Source organism: Anser cygnoides, chromosome 2, assembly GCF_040182565.1.
Source record: "Anser cygnoides isolate HZ-2024a breed goose chromosome 2, Taihu_goose_T2T_genome, whole genome shotgun sequence".
Lineage (NCBI taxonomy): Eukaryota > Metazoa > Chordata > Aves > Anseriformes > Anatidae > Anser > Anser cygnoides.
The window spans coordinates 82,562,622-82,588,298 of NC_089874.1; the positions used below are offsets into that span (position 1 = coordinate 82,562,622).

At 47.1% G+C, this 25,677-nt stretch overlaps 1 protein-coding gene and 1 long non-coding RNA gene across 5 annotated transcripts in view; one reads left to right on the forward strand and one right to left on the reverse strand.

The window, feature by feature from the left end:
• Window positions 1-14,691: 14,691 nt before the first annotated feature.
• LOC106039942 (uncharacterized) lies at window positions 14,692-20,826 on the reverse strand. The gene is made up of 4 exons (XR_001209581.3): window positions 20,252-20,826; window positions 18,403-18,483; window positions 17,249-17,401; window positions 14,692-16,676 (listed from the first exon to the last, which is right to left on the reverse strand). It is a non-coding gene; the product is annotated as an uncharacterized lncRNA (long non-coding RNA).
• Window positions 20,827-20,961: 135 nt separating this feature from the next.
• Window positions 20,962-25,677, forward strand: part of ZCCHC2 (zinc finger CCHC-type containing 2) — a 43,820-nt gene continuing 39,104 nt past the window's right edge. For all 4 annotated transcript variants that reach the window (XM_066992530.1, XM_013187413.3, XM_066992531.1 and 1 more), the window contains exon 1: window positions 20,962-22,069. In XM_066992530.1, coding sequence (XP_066848631.1) covers window positions 21,104-22,069 — 966 coding nt within the window. In that variant the 5' untranslated portion in view covers window positions 20,962-21,103. The remainder of the gene's footprint in view (window positions 22,070-25,677) is intronic.

The window sequence follows — 25,677 nt, forward strand, 5'->3', positions numbered from 1 at the left end:
TTTCCACTGCCTAAAGTCCAGCATTGGGCTACCTGACAGCCTCCAGGACATTAACGTGTTGTGGTTTTGGGGTATAGACTTGCCAGACTCAAAACACCAGGCTGTTAATCCCTGTTCCCTCCTGACCAAGGATCCTGCCAAGCTTGCAAAGAGCAAATAAAAGTGTTTCTTAGGTTTCGTTATTTTCCTTCATAAAATGGCAGCTGCTCCAAGCCACCCCAAAAGGCGGAGAACTCAGGCGTGGAAGAGTGCACGGGAGGCGCTCAGAAGCACACCGATGTGCTGCAAGAAATAAGAAAGACAACGACTACACCTGCACCAGAACAGCTACTCTGGGTGAGTAATATTTACTAGCCATAAGTCAGTCCATGGCTACGAGGCAGGAGGGTCAGGTAGGAGAGCCTCGCGCGCTCTGCCACGCGGTGGGTGGCAGCTGCCACCAGACTGTAGACAGAGCTGTCCCCAAAAACCCTCGAAGGGCTTTGGCACATGCAGGTTTTTTGTTTTACATAAAATGTAATGGAAAAGGAAGGGTTAAGGAGATGGGAAACTCCTAGGCTAAGCACGGCTGCATTACGAGGAAAATTAAAACTACTCCTGCAAGGTGCTGCCTTTATTCCACCTTTATTCGCTTTATTCCTGCCTTTATTCACTCTACAGCTGTTGCCTTTTAACTCCCTCCAATTCCTTGCGAGGGCCCAGGGAGAGCTCCCAAGCAATTAATTTCACGTGGTAAAAGCACCTTCCTCTCAAGGCTGTAAAAGCACAAATCAGACATAACACCCTTCCCAGGCACCTTTCTCAAGACTGAAGGAAGGAGGTGTTGAGCATTACACTAATTTTAAACCCACAATTAGCATAACTTGAATCCTGGCCCAGTTCCAGGCTAATTCATTCTATTATTCCAAACTGAGCTCCCCTGCTGACTTTACTCGAAAGCAGGAGGCCAGGCCCTCTGCCCACCTATGCCTTTTTGTTATTCTGCTCTGGGTGCAGGAAATGGGGTGGCAGGGAGCTGCTGCAGGGTTCCTGCATGCCCTCCATCGAAGAGGTATAGCTGACATGGCCACAGCCCACCTGCTCTTCTGCCATGAAAGCAGCATTGGTGGCAAAAAACCCTTGGGAAGCCCTTGGTGCTATTGGAAGATGTCAAGTGTGTTGGCGAGGTGGGGAAGGAGCTCGCAGTCTGGTTGCATGCCGGGCATCACAGGATCATCTGGGTTGGAAAAGACCTTCAAGATCATCCAGTCCATCCATCAGCCTCACCTACTGAGTCCCATCGCTAAACCCCATCCCTTAGAGCTGCAGTACGTGTAGGTTAAACCTGCCACTGGCTCTGTGGCGTTTTGGCTGGACGAGAGTTGCCGGATTTAACTCTCTGTGTAAGTGCTGGTTGCATTGCATCGGGCAGGGAGCAGGGCAGGAGGGGAAGAAAAGGGGGGTGAGGGAAAGGACTCTGCACGTTCAGCCAAGTTCAAGTTCTGGCTAAAATACTCAAATGGTCAGAAAGGCACAGAAATGTCATTGGTACATGACGGGCTCCGGAGCTTGCTGTGCTCCAAGGAGGAAGCCATGGGGTGAAGGTGAAAGAAGATGAGGGCCCCAGGGGCGCTGTGGCGCTGGCACAGGCTGAGTGACGTGCTGTCTGGCACACAGGGAAATAAACTACATACACAAAACTACAAACTGGGCTGGGTAGGATGTACACGAGACCAGTGCAAGCAATTAGTGCCGATCAGCAGTTCCCTCTGCTGGCTGAGCTAACGAAGTTATGCCTTCCATCCTACTGGCCTATCTCTGATACTGCAAGGGTGCAGGTATTGAGTGACGTGGTATCTCTGTGCGTAAACTTAACGGGGATGGCTACATAAAACGGTGCCACGGGGATCTGTGCAACAAATAATAAAAGCGTGGCTCGCTTTACTGCCATCAAACTCTTCTCTGATAATAAAAGAGCCGAGCAGCTACAGATGCTTGCTCTGGGAGCGATCCTGACATACATTTCCCCAGATGATTCGGAGCCGCTGCTAGTAATAATTTGTGTTGGTTTGGTTGCTGCATCATTTTGCAGGTTTGTTTGTGTGTGTACATGTGCTGTTTGTTATGGGCTTTGAGCAAGGATGTGAGTCTACCCATTGTTTACTTTTTTGAAATATTTTTTTTAAGAGACTGTGCATTTTGAAATGCAGCAAGATACTTTTTTCCCCTCTTTATTTCTTCAAGAAATGATAAAGCGGACCATAGATTTGTCTTCTGTGTCTCTTACACGATAAGGAGATGTGGTGACTTAAGTAAAACAAGTTATGAGCCAATTGTTGTCAAAATTCAAAGGCTTAAGTCACCCAGAAATAAGAAATGGAGGAAACCCATTTTAGGTCAAGTTGTCAGTATCCGAGCTGTGTTTTCTTCTGTCCAAGCGATTCTCCATGATGTGGCTCCTCAGGGAAGGAGGGCTCACTGTGAGTCCACGGTCTGCTCATGGACCTAAAAAACATCAGCAGGAGTCACAGCTCACACAGTGATCCTATGAAAACATTTTTACAGACAATTGTGCCTTTTTTTTTTTTTTTTTTGCGTTTTATGGATTTCATTAAAATCTTGAGGGTTTTGTGTATGGTTTTTTTTTTTTTTTTTTAATGTGAATGACTGATTTGCTCTGCGCTTTTGGACATCTCTGTCTACCTCCATAAAGAAGGGAATGAAATTGTTAAGTAATGGTTTTCGCGTCCAGGGGAGCTGGCTCCAGTCCTGTGTTTCCGGCTGCTGAACACTTTGCGCTCTGAGATTCTTGTGGGTTTTTGTGAAGAGCCCTCGCACCTTCTCCTACGCGGCCCTCGCCATTCAGCGAGCAGAAGGGCTGGATGCTGGGCAGCCACTTTCATCCCCCTGCCAGGGAGACCTGCTCCTGTCTGGCCAAAGCTGTAAAGGGTTTTGAAACATGGGCTTGAACTCCTCAGGAAAACTTCAGCTACACCCAGAGCAGCAGCCGAACACCAGCATCTCATGCCCAGACCGGGCTTACTGTGGGAATGACTGGATGCTGCCAGGGAAAACGGCGGGAGGTGAGGGTGGCCAAGCTAAACAACTGCTGTCTGGGCCCATGTCGTCCTCTCCTTCCTCCTCCTCCTCCTCCTCGGGAGGATGGCGGGGAGCAGCAGCCCTCCGATGTGGGGCTGGGGTGGGGGCACCCTGCTCGTCTCCCCCCTGGCTGTGGGGCCAGGGACCCCCCTATGCTTGGTGTTGAGCCTTGTGGCTTCGACTCGCCCCCGCGATGTCTGATGCTTGAGTGCTCCTGGCTGCATGTGCTATGAAGTGCTCGCACTTTCCTACTTGAACTGCGGGAATTTGCATACAAAAAGCCCAATTAGCCCTGATCAAGCGATATTTAGGTTGCAGTATTAAGCAGCCAGAAGCAGAGACAGTCAAGTTGCGAGCTGAACATGTTTCCCTTCTAAAACTGAAACATTTGGTGGTGTCATAGGAATTTTTTAGTAACCTGCTCACACTAATTTTATAGCTTTTCTTGTCAGGTTTCCACCAGTACACTAAAATTGAATTTCTATAATGGCAGGAAGTTTAATTTCATACTTTTTTTTTTTTAAATATTTTTACATACAGTATTGAGCATTATTTACAGATACATTAACTCACCATTGCCACATGAAATTACTGTGATTTATGCTACTAATTGCATTAACCAACCAGGCAATAACGGTAATAGAACTGCAAAAGTAGCCACTTCTGCACAAAGTCCTCATTCCCTTTGTGGTCTGAGCTAGCAACTCCCTTTCAGTAAAGACTAGGTGATGTTTAGCTAATTACCCCCAACTAATTCCTGATTTACCGAAGCACAATCAATGCTTAACTTACCCATTGCTTTGTATACTGGGCCACTTGACCCACTAAAACATAAGCCTGCTGATTTAAACAGGTTGGGAGGTTTCATTACAGGGGATAGAAAATAGACAAAGCGGGGAAAGCCCACGTGGAAATACGTTCTTGGCAAGTGTTTCCCTTCCTGCATGCACCTACACTTTATATATGTCAGTCACGTGGGAAATTCACAAGTCCCAGTGCGAGAACCCAAAAGCACTGGTATGCAAATGCCAGAGCTCTAGTACGTGGGCTCCCCCTTCGCAGCATTTAGATGAAAAGTGCCGGTGCCCACACTGCAAATGTGGCACGCTGTGGTGTGCTGTTTCAACTACTGAGTGCACGGGGTTTTTTTTGGGGGGGGGGTGGGTGGGAATGGCTACACACAGATGCATCAAATCTAAGCTAAAAGAAGCACTTTCCTTCAATAAACAATGTTTAAATCAGTTGCTCCTTGGGATTTGCCACTGAATTAACTCCTATGTTGTAAAAGGGAGCTTCAAAGCTTTGGGATGGGAGGAAGCTTGCTCTGAGATGCTTGCAGTCAGAAAATACCCAAATATATCTTGAGAGAGGCTGAGGAGGGAAAAAAAAAAGCACACAACAAAAACAAACAAACAAACGGGGAAAGAGGAAAAGTGATTCACTAGCAGCAGAAAGGAGGAGGTGGGTTGTTCTTAAGCAGTAGTTTTACACTTTTTTTGATTTGCAGATTGGTGAGTAGCTAATTTTCACCTCGTGCCAGTCAGGTGGGAGGCTCCTGAGCAGCAACCCAGCAGCCTGCAGGGCCCAGGTGATATCTGCTGTAGGATAAGGGTCTTGTGGAGGCTTCTGGACTCATCCTGTCCCATGCTAGGGACCTGTAGGGATGAGCACGTGAGGGTGACGGTGCCAGCAGGCTGGGGGATGAATGCTTGGGTCTGGAAATGGCAGCAGAAGGTGAGGGCAGGGCGACCGGGAGGTGTTTGGCAGAGGAGGGTGAGGAAGGAAGTCACAGGCAGGCTGAAGGAAGAGGAGAAGGAGGGTTTGTAGTATGTGAAGGTGCAGTACAAAACTTGTGCTGGGTTTCATATGCTGACAATAAATCTGTATGTCTTAGGGTGAAAAGGAATGAAAATGTATTCTAGAGATCCTAAAAAAATAATAATAATCTTTGAGAGCAAAGCTGTATTTAATTTGGTTATAATCCTCTGAACTGAGATATATTTCAACTTGACTGAAGACTCTTGAGCACTGCTCACAGAGGAAACCTGATCACTTTTGGCAGAGGGAAGAAAAATTGTCTGTTAAAACTAAATTCTCTCAGCTGGCACATTTATCGCCACAGATCAATGAAAACCAGAGGATAAATAAAAGCAGACTTTGAAAATGAACGGATAGATGTCCAGGAGCCAAAATCTCTCTTTTTTTTCTTTTGTTTTCTTCTTCTGGGTTTCTTCTTTTGATTTTTCTCCCCTGAAGAAAACTAAATTGAAATGTGCTTTATTGACTGGTCTGTATCTTATTTAGAAGACTGGTAAATTAGTGGCTTGTGTAGTAGCGGTCTCACATTTGTTGCCCTGCCAGACCTATTAGTTTGCCCCACTAAATGTGGACAGTCAAATGTAGTGTATTTTCCAAGGTGGGACATGATGTTCTGCTTTAACAGGAAGCACGTGGTCCAGTTTTTAACTGCATAGCAGGACTTGGATGGGACTAAAATTACTAAACAGCATGCTGATGGTTTTAGGGAAGTTAACCGTATTTTCCCAGGGAGACTTGGTATGTCTAAGGGGAAAGAGAAAGTAAACAGTATGTTTGTTTTCAGTAGCAAGCCCTGGAAATGCATTTGGAATACAGGCAAAGCTTCAGAGATACAGGTGGCCACTATGCCCCTCACAGGTATAGCCGTATTGCTCTTTGATCTTATGCAACGTGGACGCAGCCTTGATCAGTGTCCTTGCACCCATCGTCTTGTGTGTCATCCTTTCTTCAGACTGAAAAGTGCTGGGCGAGCTGAGCTTCTCCCCAGGGTCTGCACCACCTGACCTCTCTCCTCTGTGCTCCTTTTCCTGCATTACACAGCACTTCGCTCCCACCCCCTTCAATATTATTGCCATATGTTGTCCATCTTCCACCTCCCTTCCAGCTGCTCCCCCTTGGCCGTCCTCCCCAGTCTTGGTTCAGGAATGCTTCCTCCCTCCCTCTGCCACCTCCTGCACTCATGCTGGGAGCCACACCATCCCTGTCCCTACGAAAAGGACAAGCCCCTCAAGTTGGTGTCCCCCAGACCTTGCTGTCTCCACTTTTGAAAATGTTAGTTAAATAAACACCATCAGATTTTCTCCAATGCCAGTTTTCCTACTGTAGTGGAGTTTAATGAAGGAATGTATACAGCTGTTCTATTAACTGCTTTCACTGGTCACCTTAAAACATCCTGCCTTTTTACGATGTTGATAAAAAGAAATTATAAGGGCTAGGCCACCAGGGCGCTGAGATCAGGACATCTTGCGCTGATGAATATCACTTCATTGCCTCCATGTATTTACCCATTGATTGTCCATTGCATCTGGCCTTACACCCATGCTTCGCACTCGCCATCCTTTTGTTCTGTGTTTGTGCTGAATACAACAGGACCCGCACACCTGCCTGAGATCCCAAAGGCTTCTGTAATTAAATACTTAGGGAGAGTAAGAGTAGCTGAAAGCTATCCATTATCAACTCTTGTGGATGGAATAAGATTTTAATACAGAATTCAAAAAACACTTTTATTCAGTGGTTATTTTTTATTTTTTTTGTGTATAAACGTGTGCGACAGTAGGAATGGTTTAGATAGGTTTGGATCTATGATTTCTTTAGAGCAACAGCGAGGTAAGGAAAAATATGGTCATTGTGGGAAGGTATAGCCTGTTTCTGTAACACGCTGTATTTGAACTGGAGCCTGTCTGACAGCTGTCTCCAATAGATAGATAAATTGTTATACAGGGAAAGAATTACAACAGTGACGTGTGCCACATTTATAAACAAAACCTCATAAACCCCAGCAAGGGGGAGGAATTTCCATTGCAGAAGTAAACGGTTGTATGCCTTTGATAGAAAAATATTAAGACATTCTGTGCAAGGTATCTTGAGGCAAAGGTATGTAGTACTTGACCATCCTGGCCATAAGAGCGAGAGGTCAGTACGCTTGGTAATAGAGGCTTGTCCATCTATTGATTTATTTATTATTTTCTGAGAACAGCACCACTAAACTGAAGTCCTTAGTTATTATTAGAAAGATGTAAAGCAGGATTAAAAATGAGCTGGGATGAAACAAAGGTTTGCTTCAGGGAAATATCATATTCTTCTGGTTAGGAGAAGGAATCTTATCAAGTCTGGCTCTGTTATTTCCCTATAATATCTGAGGCAGACTCCTAGAACTTAATGAGCTGCATAATGCAATGACAGCCATAATTTGGCTAATTAAAAGTGACAGGCAGGGATCCTCCCTCAAAGATAGGGGAGGGAAAAAAAAACAACAACAAAACACTCATTTCTCTTATCAATTGGCCTGCAAGTCTGGATTATTTTTTTTTCCTGGGCTGTCCTACAGTGAAGTCCTTCTCCAGCCAGGGCCTGGGCCGCCATTTCTGTGAGGACACCTGGGCTGTGCGATGAAGGCCCCGCCATGTTCCTGCCCAGGGCTGGTGTCACCCTCCGGCAGCAGGCCCTGCGGGGACAGCGGGTCTCCACCCGCCAGTCCTGATTCTCAGCTCACACCCATGCGCTTCTGGTGATGTTATTACCCGCATTGGAGTTGGCTGGTGCATGTCATATAATATTTGTCCCCTTTACATTTCTGCCAGACAGTTAATTGGTACAATGAGTAGGAGAACATCTCACCAGTTTAATCCCACCACCCTTCTTTAGTTACCTTCCTTCACTGTTTTCATGTGTGTTACCCAGTTCCTAGTATTCCCATTACCTACTTACTCCAATTTAAAATTGAGCTTACAATTTTGTTGAAGCAGCTTTCTTTTCTTGCTTCCCATTTCAAGACATTATTTCAGGGAAGAAGGGTGTGCCTGTTGGGAAGTCTGAGGGCTAGGAGTTGCTGGTTTGGGTTGTGCCTCTACAGCTTGAGCAAGGCACTTCAATCTCTCAGCACCTCAACTTTTTGTCTGCAGCAGGAGGTGAAAAAAGGATGACCTGACTAAAATGTGCTGGGCTTTACCATATTGCTGTTTGTAAAATGTTTTAAGATCTTAGAGTGGAAGGTTCACCAATATGAGAAGGACGTAAAGTAGTTAGAGAGTTGTCCAAAGTCTTAAGCCATTAGTCTTGTCCAAAGGAGGATGATGAAGATGGTGAAGGATCTGGAGGGGAAGACCTATGTGGAGCAGCCGAGGTCCCTTGGTTTGTTCAGCCCAGAGCAGAGCAGGCTGAGGGGAGGCCTCATGGCGGCCTGCAGCTCCCTCACGAGGGGAGCGGAGGGGCAGGCGCTGAGCTCTGCTCTCTGGGGACAGCGACAGGACCCGAGGGAACGGCATGGGGCTGGGACAGGGGAGGGTCAGGCTGGGTGTTAGGGAAAGGTTCTGCACCCAGAGAGTGGTCGGGCACTGGGACAGGCTCCCTGGGGCAGTGGTCACAGCACCCAGCCTGCTGGAGTTCAAGAAGTGTTTGGACAACGCTCTTAGACACACGGTCTGATTTTTGGGTGGTCCTGTGTGGAGCCAGGAATTGGACTTTATGATCCTTGTGGGTCTCTTCCAACTCATAGAATCATAGAATATCCTAAGGTCTTGCAGGAATGTACCTGTTCTTTCTGTGTGTTGTTAGTGGATTAGCGGTGCAGTTTTCATAGCCACTTATATTTACACAAGTTAATAACCAGTGTAGAAGTCAGCAAAGGTGAATGGTGGCAACCATTTTGTGCTCAAATTGCACAGCTAAACGTGAGGGAAACCCAGTGAAGGGGACCCAACAACTTTGTCTGTGACAGCATGCCTTGTGTGTTTTCTACCCTCTATCCCCATGGGACATATCCATGACCTCTGTCCAACTGCTCAGTTAGTTTATCCTTGTCCCTGATGCAAAACCCACATCACTTGAGCACCGTCAAGGGCTTTGGTGTCCCATCACCTGCTCTCAAGTCCCACTGCAGCGCCACCGTTGCCACGTCCCTGCCTGCCAACAGGTGGAAAGGGAGGTTCAGACAGGGATGCAGGGGGAGGTATGATGCCAGCCAAAAGGTAGTGGGTACCTCTAAGGATGGCTACACGTGCATTAATTATCTAAACCAAGAAACCCTGCCTTTGCTGCTCTTTAAGTAGAGCAGGATGACTTCCCTGAGTGCCAGCACATACAAATATGGTATATTTATGCTCTTCTGTTTATTTCTCTTAAAAGGGAGCACAAATGAAAATATTTAATTTTTCTCTGATAGTTCAGTATTATGGGTGGGCTGGGATTCAGAAAAAACTTTGGTTTTGCTTGGATTTAAGCAAAGAACATTGAAAACAGAGATTGAGTAGTTCAAGATATGCATAGTAGAAGATGTGCTCTTTGCCAAACAAATTGTCAGTTAAAGTAAACTGCAATGTGGTATCTAATTATTCTTATATCAGTGATGTCTGCTTGGTCGTCTCTGCAAAGAATTAGTTTTGACCTTGAAGAGATCTCCAGGGTATAGCTAGCAATAGCTCTAAATTGACTAACATTGTCCCAAACCTGCAGATTTCATGCTAGGCTTGGAATACATTCATGACGCATGTCCATGATGGTTTAAGCTGGTGTAAGTCGGAGCTGGAACAAGTGCAGTTCTAGTCCTAGCCAGACACTTGCTTTGCCTCAACATAAAGTTTGTCTGATGGTGAGAGAGTTCAAAAATCAAAACAGAAAAGTAATGGATGCAAAACTATAATTGCCAAGTTTAAAATAAAATGAAACAGTAATTTATTTTTTTTTGCACGCTCAGCTGCCTGAACCCATTTGCAGTGGGATCAGAAAAGCAGCAGTGGTGACGGAGAAGACAAGGTGGGAGCCTTCCACCTAGGACAAGGTGGGGCCATGCCGAAGTGGGGTTGGAGCAGCTCACGCTGTTGTCCCAGAGCACGCTTACATCCAGACAGGTTGAGTGTGGGAGCACTCTTCAGGCCTCTTTCCTGAGCACTAGACAGTAGTTGGCCTGCACTTTCTTCTTAACCTTGCCCTCTCCTCTTCACAGCCTTTCTGTCTTGCCTCCCTCTGTGTGGCTGAAACCTGTTAACTACACTTCATGTGCTTTGGTTCACGCTGTTCCCCGTAACTGTCTCCTGCAACCACTGCAACCTGTTTTCCTTTCTGCTACTTCTCCCTCCAGTAAGGTCCAAGGCAGCACTTCGCAAGACTTTTCCCCTCCTTTGTGTTAGACAGCATGAGGCTAATAGGCAGCATTTTCCACCACAATATGCATGCACATTACATCTGCAAAATAAACAGTATTCAGAACTTACTGCTTTTCTGGACTTCCAAGAAGGACAGAAGTTCTGACATGTAAAATGCTCATCCAAAGGATGGGACAAGGTCTATTTCTTTCAGTGGTTCTTGCTTTATTATCTGATCCTTGATGGCACCTATGCTGGTCTCCTTTATAGATGTGACTTTCAGTGCCAAGAAGGTTGTGACAGCAAAGTTTATAAAATACTTATGCTGTGGGTGTATATGAAAGCTTCATTTGAGATGATATTCCCAATGTTCTGAGTTACTCTCATTTATACAACAGCAACTTTGCACCCTTCTAATCATGTAAATGGACTTTGAAGAAGACATTAGCAAAATTTGTAGCTAGCCTCAGGACAAGAATTTCTCCCATCGTTTGGAAATGTTATCAATCTGCATTAGGTTTGGAAACTATATTTATGCAGCAGAACTGTGCTGAAGCATCTATTGCAAGATTGAAAAATCCCATTTCTGCTTATGCCTGCTTGGCAGTAGGAAGATAATGCCAGTTTTCAGACACCATTAAGGATTTAATCACAAATAATGTATCCCAACATATCACTTGAGCCTTGGCAAAACAACATTTTTCAATGCAAATACATTTTGTTGGAAGTTCTGACTGGTTCCAATTATTTTGCTTCCATTTTAAGCTTCTTTTTATAGTGGTACGGTGCAGTAAAATGGATCTTCATGTTGACTGTTGGCAGGGTCAGGCAATGCAGTTTAGAAATACAGAACTCCTAACATAATGTCCTGTTTCTGCTGCCTTCTTTGCAATATGAGTTGATAGAGAATTTATTTCAAACAATACTTTTTTATGAAAAGCAATGTTTCTCAGGTTTGACATTGTTCTCTAATTCACACTGAATGCAATGCAGCATAATTTTCAAAAGCATAGTTTTTGACTTTTTTTTTTTTAAGTCAAAATGTGTCAGCTCTAATCATCTTTGGAAATGTGGATACTACTTAGGGTTAAATGACGCTACTTGAGTGCCTAAGAGCGCTGCCTAATATTATCACGTTGGCAAAGTTCCTGAAGCTATATTTATAATCTACAATTAATTGTACTCTATGGACCAATTCCGCCATGCTTCTCAGACTAAAGCTTTGAGATGGCCACAGGAGAGAAAAGCCAGTGGGAAGCAAGCTATTAGGCTTTAGCTACTGGGTCTTATGACCAACAAGAAAACCACCGCTGTTCTGAATGCCTGGATGATGTTGCATGGTATGGTGCATGGTATGAGCATGTATTCTTCAGATGTGTAATTAAGACTTACCCACTGCAACAAATACTTTGAGGTAAGACAAAACAAGAGAACTGACAGTGCTAAAACATGTACCAATTATATATATCTTGCAGTGGCGATGGTAGAAAGTTGTGTGTCAGCGTTTGGTTAGCTGGAGGCAATGAGGTTCAGCCGCGTTTCTCAGTTCTGTCATTAAACACCCTCCTGTGCTCAAGGTATGAGGTCCATTTGCAGACAGGAGAAATGAAGATAGAGATAAGGAAGGTTTTGTGCCCTGGCAATGGGCTGAGTGAAACACAGGGCTGGCATGGGCAGTGTGGCTTGCCCCTCGCTTCCACCAGAGCAAACATGCTGCTTGAAGGCTCCGTCTTCACCTCCTGTTACCGTGCTGGGCCTATGGATTTCACCTTATTTCCCAGGCATTTTACAGAGCTTCTAAATATTTGTTCCCACTCTAGAGTATGATTCCAGTTTACGTATTCTTCTTCCTTCATCTCTGTTCATTTCCTTTGGAAAACTTCTAATCTCCCAGTTCTTGTCCTCTCTTGTTGCTCCCTCCAACCATTAATCCTGAAGACAGTATTGCTAAAGAGATTACATCTGCTGGGAATAAATTCCTAAATAACAGGGTCTAACCATGTTTGTTTCAATTTCTGCACCTTGGAAAAGAACGCAGTAATTTTTTACTGGTCCCTCAGGAGAGGGTTAAAATTAAGTAAACAGTATTTGAAAAGTGCTTGGCAGATGGCAAAAAAAAAGTCCAAGTATTTTCAGAGCTCTAGTGAGAGGAAACCTCTTGTTAGGCTGCATGTCTCAAATCAGCTTCAGCAGATTTTTTTTTCTTTTATGGTTGAGAGCTTATTTAAAAGGAAAAGATGTTCATGTCTCTGGCACTTGGAGTTTGAAACCCATGTCTCTGTCACGTTTCTTTGGCTTTTCTCTCGTGTTCATTACTATGCTCTCTAAGTGCTTAAAAACACGAGTTCCTAGGGCAATATAATTATAAAATTAACCAGAGTGTGATATTCAGAGAAATTTAGGGAGCTGGGAACCCCTTGGAATTCATTAGATGCTGGATTTAAGCTACATATCCAAGCTAGATGTTCACATTTCAAAGTTTTTTTTGAAGTATTTAAACAGAATGTTCAGAGCTGAAGAAAGGCGACCCCTGGAGAGTCTTTAAAACAGGAAAGGAAGAGAAAGAAAGAATTGGGCAAAATTATCTTGCATCTAGCTTCCAACACAGATTAGTAATTAAATTGGTAAAAAGTTAAATTGGTGAAATGATTTAAAACCCAGGTATAGAACATCCTTTCCCAAGGAACTGGAGTGCCTTTTTAGGGATCCCACAAAAGGTTTCAACAGTGTAATTCATTTGATTTAATTGATTTTTCCACCTTTTCTCTGGGAGGTGACAAAGCCAGTTGTCAAGACAGATAAGAGAGCTGCACTGTGGACTGCATGTTCACAACGTTTTCCAATTTAAGCCTTCTATCGTCAGGGCTTTTTTATCATCTTTAGGCAAACTCAAAGTATTAAAGTTTGTTATTCATTTAGTGTCTCAAAGTACACCAGGAATATTAAAGATATAAAAAGCAAAACGTGTCCCTGACTAAGAGAGGATTTCTTAATTATGTATTTTATTATGTATTATATTACTTTCTAGAGGCCTCAATCAATGCCTTGGCTGCTGCACAAATACAGAGAAAGGCTCATTCGTGGCAGGACGAGTTTCCCGCAGATGGTAAACAGATGTCTCAGGTGTATGGCAGAAGAAAAGGAAGCCCTTGAATGGGGACCTCAGGCAAACACACTAGTCTGCACGAGTCCTGAGCCGACCAGCTCTGGAAACAGCATCACTGCCCATCTTGGAAACACTCCAGACATTATCCATGTTGTCCTTTAGGCAGCCTGGCTTCTACAGATGATGTCTTCCCTTGCAGCAGGCAATCCTGGGACCTCTGGGGAAGGGACATGAAGCAACCTCGTTTGGCCCATGTGGCAGGACCAGAAGGGGTACAGCGATAGGAGTCAATGGAGGCCCCTGAGAGTTGCAAGGGCTGGTCACCACTCTGCGTAGGCATGCATTCGAATAAACGCTATCGGCCCTCTTCAAGCATGGGTCTGGGCTCTCCTCAGAACCAAGTGGGCCACTGGCAGTCATCTTTTACAGACCACTTCCAAATCTCTTCTAAAGCCCACTTCAGGGTTGCTCTTGAGTTACAGCGAGGTGGGAACTGGGGGGGACTAAGAGATCTGACATGGGTCACAGCAAGAAAACATCATCTGGGCTAAGAACAGATTTGTTAAAGGCATGCCTTTCAAAGGCCATCAAAAGGCACCTGATGCCCATTGGTATGTAACGGTAGGTATTTAGGGCATAAGAGTGGCTATGAATCAAATGGCATGAAGAGGAGAAAAACAGGATAAATGCAGTTCAGTAAATCTGGAACTACTTAATGTAGAGGAAGACGTTAAGAGGTTTTTTTGACAGAAAAGTTTCAAAATTATTCATTAAAAAGCAGCCTTTCACCAATGCTTCTTCAGCCAGGCTTTTCTTTCTCCTCGCCTCGCCTCGCCTCGCCTCGCCTCGCCTCGCCTCGCCTCGCCTCGCCTCTCCTCCCCTCTCCTCCCCTCTCCTCCCCTCTCCCCTCTCCCCTCTCCCCTCTCCCCTCTCCCCTCTCTCCTCTCTCCTCTCTCCTCTCTCCTCTCCTCTTCAGAGCCTGTAATATTTTCCAGATTCCTGAGAAAGAAAGGGTATTCCTCTTTGAAATTCTGATTGCTTGTTCAATACATGTTAGAGAAAGCAAGGCATGACCAGCCTATTATATTCAAGAGTTAGTAGATGATTATGGATGATAATTATATCCTGTTAAAAACTTCCCTAGAGGTAGGGATGAAATGGAAGCAGGGTGAAACGGGGTAATTTTGTGACCCTTCACTTGTCTTCAGTTATTAAGGAAAGCCTGTAACTGAGGACAAAAAAAAATAATGAATGATGCTTTGGGCTTCAGCCACGTGAAATGTCTCTGTCTGCTAAGCAAAGCACAAGTCTCGTCACTTTTACGTGTAAGTTCAAGCTACACGTATGCCTGAACGCACGCTCTGCTCTGCCTGGTGCGGCCTCACCCCAAGTTCTGTGCACAGTTTTGGGCGCCACAATATGAGAAGGACATAAAACTATTAGAGTGTCCAAAGGAGGACTAAGAAGATGGTGAAAGGTCTAGAGGGCAAGACACATGAGGAGCAGCTGAGGTCCCTTGGTTTGTTCAGCCCCGAGCAGAGCAGGCTGAGGGGAGGCCTCATGGCGGCCTGCAGCTCCCTCACGAGGGGAGCGGAGGGGCAGGCGCTGAGCTCTAAGTGAGAATGATTTGAGTGTCCATGTACATGTGAAAGGTGCCCTATGTCTTCCATGTAGGAACTACTCTTCTTCCTTATGAAAAAGAAGCACAGCTGCCCCTGAGACTGGACGCCACCAAAAAACAAAAACAAAACACCCAACCAAAGGAAGAAAGGTGGGAACTTGCGATGCCCCGAGGGGTAAGGCTGGAGACTGGCTGAGCTGAGGGCAGCGCTGGTGACACATCCATCTTCCCATGGGCTGCACTTAGTAGCTCCAAGGAGCCATGCTGGTGCTCGGTGCCCAGAGATGCTGTAGATATTTTCTGTACAACAGATCCCCACTTCAGGTTTGCTCAAGGCCAAATTTGATGCCTTGGCCCTTTGAAGATCTCTGAAGTGGGGCTGTTAATTTCAGTAGGACCAGGAATTTATTCCTTTTTTTTTTTTTTTTTCCTGAGGAGTTATTGACTCTATTGATTAATTGAATTACTTTTTTTTTTTTCCAGAATGATTTCTGTGATGCTTTCCCTCAAATATCACAGATTGTAAGACATCCCACTTATGTGCCATAAAGTCCTAATAAATACATATCAGACTTAAAAAGCTCCCACAGATGTCACTATTTCAATGCAACCTACTCATTCTTCAGAAGCAGAAAATGAGAAACATCTCCAGTCTGAAACACCTACCCATCAAGAGATTTCCAATTGCTTGTTCTATTTTCGAGAGGGTTGCCAAATGGAGAAGTCCCACTTTAGGAGCAGGGCTTCACACCTGAACGATGTACTGGACATCCCAGAAGGGAAAATGTCGAAGCTTCCAAGGACTGGTAATTTGAACTAAGAGCATCTCAACATATATACATACACTGCAGGAGACATGCATGGCTAAAGTGAAGGTTTTTTTTCTTTGGATTTACATATTTTCACAACCTACTTTAAAATAACCGAATGGCAGTGTAACATCTGCTCTGGTAAGCCTTCCTGCATTATTTTCAGGTTAAGGCACACACTGTGGATTCAAACAAGCAGCAATGGCACACTGAGGTCAGCTGAAGCTTGAGCTTTTTTTTCAACAGCAATGTTGTGCGCCGTGAGCCAGACTAAGTGTGCAGAGCTGAAGACAAATGAGTAGTAGCAAATTCCTCAGGTAATACCGTGAACTGTGCAGCTGAGGTGCTCAGTTCTTCACCAGACCCCCATCTCATCCATCGGCTCATGATAGCAACTTCTGCCCCAAAGGAAGCTCTCTCCTTTTGTCCTACAGCGGGGCTTGCTGGCAAAGACCTGCAGAGTCCCAGTGCTGAGAAATCAGCTCTGGCAGTTGCACAGCAGCCGTTCCTCTCTTGAGGCCGTGCATGGGACGTAAGCCACGCTTGGCAGGAGGGGGTTTCCCTTGCTGTAGGTAAGATGCTAAGCAAGGCTCAGGCTGAGGAGAATGCTACGCTCTGAGCACTGACTGCTTTGCATGGTGATGGCGAGAGCTGTGTGTCTAATTTGGGCAGCAGCAGATGGGTCTCTTAAGACAGCAAGAGACTGGCACTACCAGCAGAGTGAAGGGATAACGTGTTCCTTCTGCAGCAGAGATTTCACAAGTGACTCATGACTCTTCTGCAGCTCACGCTGGCATCACTTGGTCTCCATAACCGTGACTGCACATTTTAAAGGTCAGGATGTAAAGCTTCTTCGCCAAGCACCTCTGAGTCCGTATTTATTCTGAAGGATGTTTGGTGCACACGGTAGCTCCTTACAGCCTGACCAGGATTTTGTTCTTCTCCTGCTGGCATAAATGTAGAGATGGTGAAATAATCCAGCCAATAAATCTCTCAGGAGAGTTTGATTCCCGGGCGCTCGTTGCATACACAATTATCATGTACATGACTAACTCCAGGCAGGCCTGGTGCTTGGGCTCTGGCGTGTCGGAGCCACACCTACATTCCTCCTGCAGGCCCTCGTTTAAGAGCAGATTTCAATTAACTTTAATCAGATGTTTAAGGTGGCCTAGGTCTTTTCTTCTGCGTGTAGGTGTTTAAATTTCACTGCCCTACGCTTAAGGATGTACTTCACTGCGAACCAGAACAGGGGCTGATTTGGGCATGTGCTCGAATGGCCTTGTGCCCAATGGTCTAACTTAAGTAGGACTTCCCAAGACAGCAAAACCCCAGTGTTGGCAGAACTGTGCACACAGATTGCTTGTATGCACATGTCCATGGGCTCATTGTGAAAGCCCACAGCAATGGTTCACCTGAAATTCCCTGCAGTCACTGGCCTCTCTGCAATATCCGAAAGCCCAAAGCTGAATGCTTTTGGAAATCCCATCACTTTGTTCTCCCCAAAGTGATTTCTCACCTAGATCAGGCAGTAGCTTTCTGCGCATATCCCAGTTCCAGGTACAATGTATAATTCATCAGCACGATTCATTCTTACTTCAAATCACTGTGATCCAAATCAATGCAGACTGTCCTCTGTGGTGGTGGAATTTCCATCAGCGTAGGGAAAGTGCTGGCCAGAAGATGCAAATGATATGAGTATCCCAGTGCTAGTATATTCTTTGCTCTCCCTAAATTCTCTTGCTGTTATTTACTATTTTACACGGATAAGAGCAAACCAATACAGACTGCCATTTGTACCATGGGTTGGAACCCCGTGCAGGTAGGCAGCCCGCTCTGTTCACACATAAGCTGAAATCTTAGCAGCTTGGTAATGTTTCAGTCTTTCGTACATTTCTCGTCTGCATCCAGCTGAAAATAGTAATAATTCACCTTTGACAGCAATGTAAAAAAAGGGTTGTGGCCTCAGTTCAGCTTCCCTTGAACGGTGAACTGAAATTTGCAACCGTGTTTCGTAACATTGTCTTTATTGGCCAGCTTGCCACAGAGTCCTGGGACAGGTGACCTTTGCAAATGAATAACCAACAACTTTGACTTTAGAAATAGGCTTTCATAACGATGTTAATCCCAGGGACACACCCTCAGCCTACACTGAACTTATTTTCCAGTAACTTTAAATCCAAAGCTATGTGTAAACTATTTAAACTGTGTTTAATACAGTATATTTATTCCTGCACAGGGTGCAAATGAAATCAGGACTATGGGTCATCTTCTGAATTTCACTAGGTACATTAAGTCTGAAAAATGCATGTCTTCATTCCGCACATGCGTATTGAAAAAAATCTCATTCCTTAAACATAGCTTTAGCTTTCAAAACTGTCTAATAACGTACCATGAAATGATCTATCCATCATGTCTAATCTTAAATGATAAAGACTTCCTGCCAATACCATTTTAAATTTACTTGAAGAGGAAGTTATGGTATCAGATTTTAAAAATCAGTATTAAAGCAAGCACTTAAATACATTTTTCCGTTATTGAAAATATAATCAGGCTGCAAATTATGTGTTTGGGAAGATGGCTAAGTAAATGTCGCCATTTTATCAGTTGACTTGGTTTTTGACTGAGATCCAACCTTAGAGGTGATACTGACACCCTAACCCTTCCACATACCATCAGGCTGCCTTGCTCCAAGCCACTAGACCCCATCTGCACCCATTATGCACAGAGGAATATAAGCTTGTTCAGCTCATCCTGAAAAAGAGGACAAAGGAAAGAATAAATGAGCTCAAATATTCAAAAACCATTAAAGCAATAAGATTTTTTTTTCAATGTAATAACATATTGATTTGTCAGGTTTTGTTTTCAGTGAATTTCAAATTGTCGTGTTCTCAAGACTTTTTTCTTCCAGAGAGTCCTGACTAAAAGGTAATGATCACCTGTTTCACAAAAGGTAAGCTACTCAAAAAAACACCAACTCTCATAAGATAAATGGCAAATCATGAGTGAGCAAAACTGCTCCAAACCTTTATTGGGGATCTTTACTTGCTGCTCTAGTTAGGCTATTCCCTCCATATGTACCGCACCATAACTAGCTGGTGTGTAGCTGCTTTGAGTGATTTGCACTTGTTTTCCTGCAAGTCTATGGTATGCATCATGCAGAAGTCGCAGTTCTTTCTCCCATCTCCTCTAACATGCTATTAAGAAAATCAGATTAGAACATCTCAAGGGCAGCGTATCACAGCAGTGTTCGTGCATTGCCCCGCTGCTTTCTTCTTCCATTCCCAGCCCTGAGTTTCACTTTCATTTCCTCTGGATACTCAGAGTCCTTGTTCCACATTGTCCTGTTTCTTCTTGCTGCCAACTCCCTGAGCTACTGAAATGCTTCTAAGCCCACTTAGAGTATCTTTGTTTTCTTTTTGCCTTCTCACACCAGTCCCTTTCCTGTTTTTTTTTTTTCTTGTTTTGTTTTGTTTTTCCTATATTGCAAATCTGTTTTCCTCAGGTATCATAATTTAAACCATTAGAAAACCAGAGATACAAAGGGGCTGAGTTAATCAGGTTCTTCAGCTTAGTTGTGAAACTTAGCATCAGCTTGGGAACTATCACATCGGGATGGACGTAGGCACATGCTCAAGTATTTTCTGGACTTGGGGAGTGTACTTTCAACCATTACCCTCATGCATGTGCAATTTTTCATACCTTTGTGGACTTATGAATGGTTCAGTGGACTTTCTCTTTCTCTCATTGCCTTCTTCCCTCCCACCAAAATTAAATTCATTTTCCCCCCTCCATGGTGTCATCTGTTTGGAACTATGTCACGTTTTATTCGAATCACATATTGTTAAAATATGAGAAATGTTATTTCTAACACCCATACAATTTTAATTCTGATCCTGCAAATTCTATTCAGATGAAACAGCCGTTCAAAGTAGAGGCCTCTGGTCATGTTTCAGTAAATCCATGATTTCAGCTTAGTATATCTGCTGTGATAGTCATGGCTGATTTTATTTGGAAACAAAACAAAACAGAAAACTCGTAATAATGAGACAAGAATTATTGCTTCATAATGGTAAGAAAATATTATCTTGGGATATTATGATAACTGTTCTATTAACTGTAAGTATTTGGAGTGATTCATCGGTCCAGCCAGGCCCTAACCAGTGAACAGCATAGGAAGATAAAATGGAAGAATAAAGGGGTTTATGAGACCTCTTACACCTACTCTTCACCTTCCTGGTTCTGGGACTGATGAAGAACTGCTAGCAATCTGGGAGAAAACAGTAGAACAACTTCCTGCTCCCTGCTACATTTCTGCTGTCACAAGCCTTGGAAGAGGCCGTGATGGCAGTGACCATGGTCTGTGAAGGTAATGAAAGAGTGGAGTTAGCTGAATCGGGTTCAAGTCTATTTGTGTTACTAGAAGAGGTCAAAGCAGCCATTAGGAAAGTATAAACCTAACATATACTACCTAAAAGTTTATTTTTTAATAGAATGTATGTATGTGAGTATATGTACTCACTGAATATATATAAGAAATCAGGATATGGTTTAGTCTGTAACCACCACTGAAGAGTACACTGAAGGTCTGTGTCAAATCTGAACGATGCATGCAAGATTATTACAATCTGCATGACATTTACTTGGTTGTTTAATAAATAGGCTCTTTCATGGCAGCACAATCAGCTCCCGGACAGACAGATAAGGGGGGGGTTAGCAGCGGCCCTTCGTACTTTGTTGCTGTAAGCTGTTTAGGGACGCTGCTTTGCATAATTCTAATTAGCGGGCCACATTTTGTTCTTCACCGTGATGGGACGGGTTTTGCGATTCTGTTTTCAGTTACGCCGTCTTTATGTAAACGTGCGGGAGCCGGAGCAAGAAGCAAGATTGCTCGGGCTGTTCAATCCGATAACTGCGGGCTCCCCGCAGGCCTGGGAACAGAGCAGGGCGGCGGCAGCGCCCTCACAGCGCCCACCCTTAGGGAACCCTTCCTCCTGGCGGCGCCCCCCTCAGCACGCCACACACCCCCCGCAGCGGCCCTAACGGCCCCAACGGCCGCCCCGCCCCGCGGTCGCGAGCGCGCTGACGTCGGCGGCGCCGATAGGGGCAGCGGCAGGAGGAGGAGGCGGCGGCCGGGGGGGCGCTGCGGGAGCCGCCGCCCCCTCCCTCCCTCCCTCCCTCCGGCCCCCCCCGTTTCCCGGCACGCACCGGAGCGTTGCCCCCGCGCGCGCCTCTCCCGCGCCGGCAGGGCCGCGGCGGCGATGAGCGGCGGCTCCGCCTGAGCGCCGCCGCCACCCCCCTTCGTCCCCTTCCCCTCCGCGCCCAGCCCCGCAGCCGGGCCCCGCGGGACGCTGGCGGCCGCCCCTCGCCGAGGATGCTGAAGATGAAGCTGCCCCTCAAGCAGACGAGCCACAAGGCGGCGGCGGCGGAAGAGGCGGCGGCCGCGGGGCTGGGGCTGAAGGAGCCCGGCGCGGCCCTGGACTGTCACCTCCAGCTGCAGCAGCTGCCCCGGCCGCCGGCCCGCGGGGGAGCCGCCGCGGGGAGGGGGTGCGGGCCGGACAGGCCGAGCCAGCTGCACGGCTTGGGAACCGGGACGGGGCCCGGGCCCGGCCCGCCGCCTCCCCCCGCCGCCGCCGCCGCCACGCCGAGCGCTGCCGGTGGCGGTGCCGGCGGTGGGCCCGGCGCGGCGGCGGCCCGCACCGACAAGGAGACGGTGTACGAGTGGTTCGGGCTGGTGCTGGGCTCGGCGCAGCGGCTGGAGTTCATGGTGGGGCTGCTGGACCTGTGCAACCCGCTGGAGCTGCGGTTCCTCGGCTCGTGCCTGGAGGACCTGGCCCGCAAGGACTACCACTGCCTCCGCGACTCGGAGGCCAAGGCCAACGGGCTGAGCGACCCCGGGCAGCTCGGCGACTTCCGCGACCCGGCCGTGCGCTCCAAGCTCATCGTCTACCTGGCCCTGCTGGGCTCCGAGAACCGCGAGGCCGCCGGCCGCCTGCACCGCCTGCTGCCCCAGGTGGACTCCATCCTGCAGAGCTGCCCGGCAAGGCGGCCCCCGGCGGGCGCTGCCGAGGAGGAGGCGGCCGAGGAGGAGGAGGACGACGACGACGACGTGGTGGTGGTGATGGACGGCGCCGGGGAGAACGGCCAGGCTCCCCTCCCCGCCGCCCAGGGCCTGGGCTTCGGCGCGCAGGAGGAGCTGCTGCTGCTCTTCACCATGGCCTCGCTGCACCCGGCCTTCTCCTTCCACCAGCGGGTCACCCTGAGGGAGCACCTGGAGCGCCTGCGGAGGGCCCTGTGCGGGGACCAGGACGAGGAGGGCTTCGGCCGCCCCCGAGCCCAGGTAACGGCGTGCCCCGCGCCCTGCCCTCCCGCTGGGCGCCCTCCCCTTTCTTCGCCCCCTCCCCGTGATTTTCTAGGAGCCGAGGCGAAGCCCCCCCACCCCCGTGGGATGGGCAGAGGGCACCCAGAGAGCCCTGCCCCCCTTCTCTGTAGGGCCTGCTGCGAATGTGGGGCTGTGACGTAATACTGCCCGGTATGACGTAGTGGGGGGGGGGGGGGGTGCTTTTTCTGGCCAGCCATGCTTTCTGGTGCGCTGCCTTTAGAGCCCCCGTGTTGCTAGAGCGTAGGATGCAGAGTGCCCGTAAAGCTCGAGCGGCTGCCTCGTACGCTGCAGGCCGCTGAAGAAGTTGCACGATGCAGAAGTGCAAGCGGCAGCTTGGCTAAACTCGTAAAAATAATCATAACGCCAGATCGAAACCATACGGCCTGAGAGAGCTTGCTGCAGGGGCTCCAAACAATAGAAGGTGTTGGGGCAATTTTCACGTGGAAGCTGCTCTCTCCCCCCAAAAATGAGACTTGGCAAGGATCAGGGCTGTAGTTAAGGGTCAGCGGCCGCGAGGCTGGTTCTCAAAAGCCGCGTTCCGTGAGGTGGTTGAAGGCCTTTGGGAAGGGGTGGTAATCGTTTTACTAAACGAGCAAATTAAAATGTCACAACTGCAACTTCTGTTCAGAGAAAAGCTTAATTTCTGGGTGGCTGTCAGGAAGCAGCAGAGCACATCTTGAAAGCAGATGTGCCACTTGTTGCTGGAAGGTGGCTGTCACAGAGCGAGGACTCTCCATGAGTGGCACTGAAGCATTCTCATATGCAGCAGCAATATCTAAACGTGGGTTTTTCCCCCCTGGCCACCCATTGCTGCCCTTTTGGTGAATGTTTGCTTTAAAAAAAATCCGCCCCATATTTATGCAACCAAGTCATCGTCTTGGAGCTCTGCAGTTTTTGGTCTATAGATGGCCTCTCGTGCAAAGAGGAAGAAAGGGCTGGAAGATAGGTACTTACAATGCAGATAGGCTGTTAAAACCAACACATTCGTCAGGGGCTTAACAGAAAAAGGTACAAACATTTTTTTTTTAAATTTACTTTTGATGCTGTCCAGTTCATCCACTCACAGAAAACTGCTGTGATTCTAAAGGAATGGCCCTTGATCTGCTTGGTAAAGACAGGATGTGCTTTTGAGGACTACTGAAAGGAGACAGGGATTTTTAAGACTTCAAATATGCTAAGTACACGCTTGTACCATTTTAAGGCCAAAGCACATTTGGCAGGTCATAAACTAGTGGGTGGATGTTATGGTACTGAAATCATACTGAATTCATAGCATAAGTCCAAAAAGTGTTTATTTTGGCTCACTGAGCTGTATCGAGTCTAGCTCTCCCAAAATGTCCTGCAAGTCCCTGTAGAGGGGGGGAAGATGGGGTTACAGGAAGCGGTAAGGCTGGACGCTGCCCTTGCTGGGTTTGAAGTGCTAATAACTAGAAGCACGCTTCCTGGCTGAAGCTGGCACACCAGCTCTAAGTGCTCAGCGTGCCCCACCAAAGGCACTGGGAGAGCAGGCTCCCATGAACTACTGGAATTGCAGTCTGCTCCGTGTGGCGTTCTGGCTTCGGCGTAAAAGCAGGCTTCCAAGTTGTGGTGGTTTCTTCTGCAGAGGGAACACGGAGAGATCCGAACCAGCTTGGCTGAACATGCATGTCACATACTGCCTGGTCTGCGCAGGGCTCAACTGCATGCCTTCTGCAAGGTTTTTTTTTTCTTATTGGTTAAACTGTAAATAGAGCAGAGCCTCTTCTGGGAAGCAGCGGCTGACAGGGCACAGAGGGACTGCTGTGTTTCTGCCGAGGCTGTTCAGTTCAGGTTTGCAGGGACCCTGACAGGTGAAAATGGAAGGTGACGGAGTCAGCGTGGCTCAAGGCTTCCCTCACAAAATGCCGCTGTTCCGTTACACGGGGCCGATTTAAAATCCCGTCAGGCGCCCGCGTGCTCGTTCCCCCCCCCCGCACCCCGCGCAGGGTCGGTGCCCGCCGCCCCGCGGCGGCTGTGAGGGCCGGGCCCCGCGGCTGCGGCCCGCCCCCGCCCCCGGCCCCCATCATGGCGCCCCCCCGGCGGCGCTGCGGGCCCGCCGGCCCCGCCGCTTCCCGCCCCCTCCAAGATGGCGGCGGCGCGGCCTGCGCTCGGCGTCACGTGCCCGCAGGGCGGGATCCTCCCCGGCCCGCACGGGGGGGGGGCGTTGCGTAACGGGGAGGCTCGCGGGCGGCCAATGGCAGCGCGCCGTGGGGGCGCGTGCGGCTCCCCCGGGGGGGGGGGGGGGGGGGGGGGGCGTTAGGTGCGGTGAGGCCCTGGCACAGGCTGCCCAGAGGAGCTGTGGGTGCCCCATCCCCATCCCTGGGGGTGCTCAAGGCCAGGCCGGATGGGGCCTTGGGCAGCCTGGGCTGGTGGGAGGTGTCCCCCCCCGTGGGAGGGGGCTGGAACCGGGCGGTCTTTAGGGATGTCAGGTAGCTTACTTTTTTCTCATGCTTGGGACTGTGTTTTCTGGTTAGGGTCTGCGCTGCCCGGTAACATGGAGCTCACGTGGAAGTTGCTTCTTGACAAGGATCTAACGGGAGACCAAGAAGAGCAGCGATCCTATTCTAATGGTTCTTTAAGAACCTAACGCTTTGTAACGATACCCTTTTACAAATTCAGATGGAAATAATAGGCTCAAAACTTGTGAGGGTTAGCACTGTTGGAGTGGGATGGGCAGAGGTAGGATTGCCTTATAATTGCATAAACTTGTGTTCTGAAATACTATGTTTATTTAAGGTAAAACACCTGATACAACTTGCAAATTTCTAAATGAAGATGTAGGGAAAAAAAAGTCATCGACGCATTAAGCTGTGCAGAATATGGACTTTGAATCTGGAGTTGGTGTATAAAAAGAAGGCAGCAGCATTCACATCTGTAGTCATAAAAAACCTTACTAATGACCAAAAAGTACACTGATACCACTAACGTATATCAGTTTAAGTAGCAGAACAGCTTAATTCTGGTGTTGATTATGTATGTTTAATAAGTCCATCAGGATCAAACCTGTTCATGGCCTATCTTGCTCGAACCCAGATCTATGGTCTGAATGCTGAAATAGCGAAGGAGGTCTGAGTACATACAAACATGATAAATGTGGCTTGCGTAATACGCGGGAGCATTTAATCAGGAATACTTGATGGTAATAGAACTAAGGTTCTACTGAAATAAGCAGTCTCCTGCAGATAATGGCTTGCTGAATAGTTTTATAATTACCTGGCTTGAGGATTCTTCACACAAAAAGTCCCTACTTAAAAATAAAGGGAAAGTTTCTATTTACAGGGTATTTTGTTTAGTAGGCTTCTATTTATAGTTTATTTTGTCTGCAAATTAGAAGAGTGCTTTTATGATTGATCTTCAGTGACTTGCAGCAGCACCAGGTACTAGAACTTAATTTTAGATCCTAAGAGCTCTGAGAGAAGAAAAACGCACACAATCGAAACTGCAGTGTACTCAAATACTCCTTTAAGTATCATGGTGTCTGGTTTAAATAAGAGACAGAAGGATAAAGATGACTTTTTATTGTTGGCAAGAATCTTTTAAATTGTGGA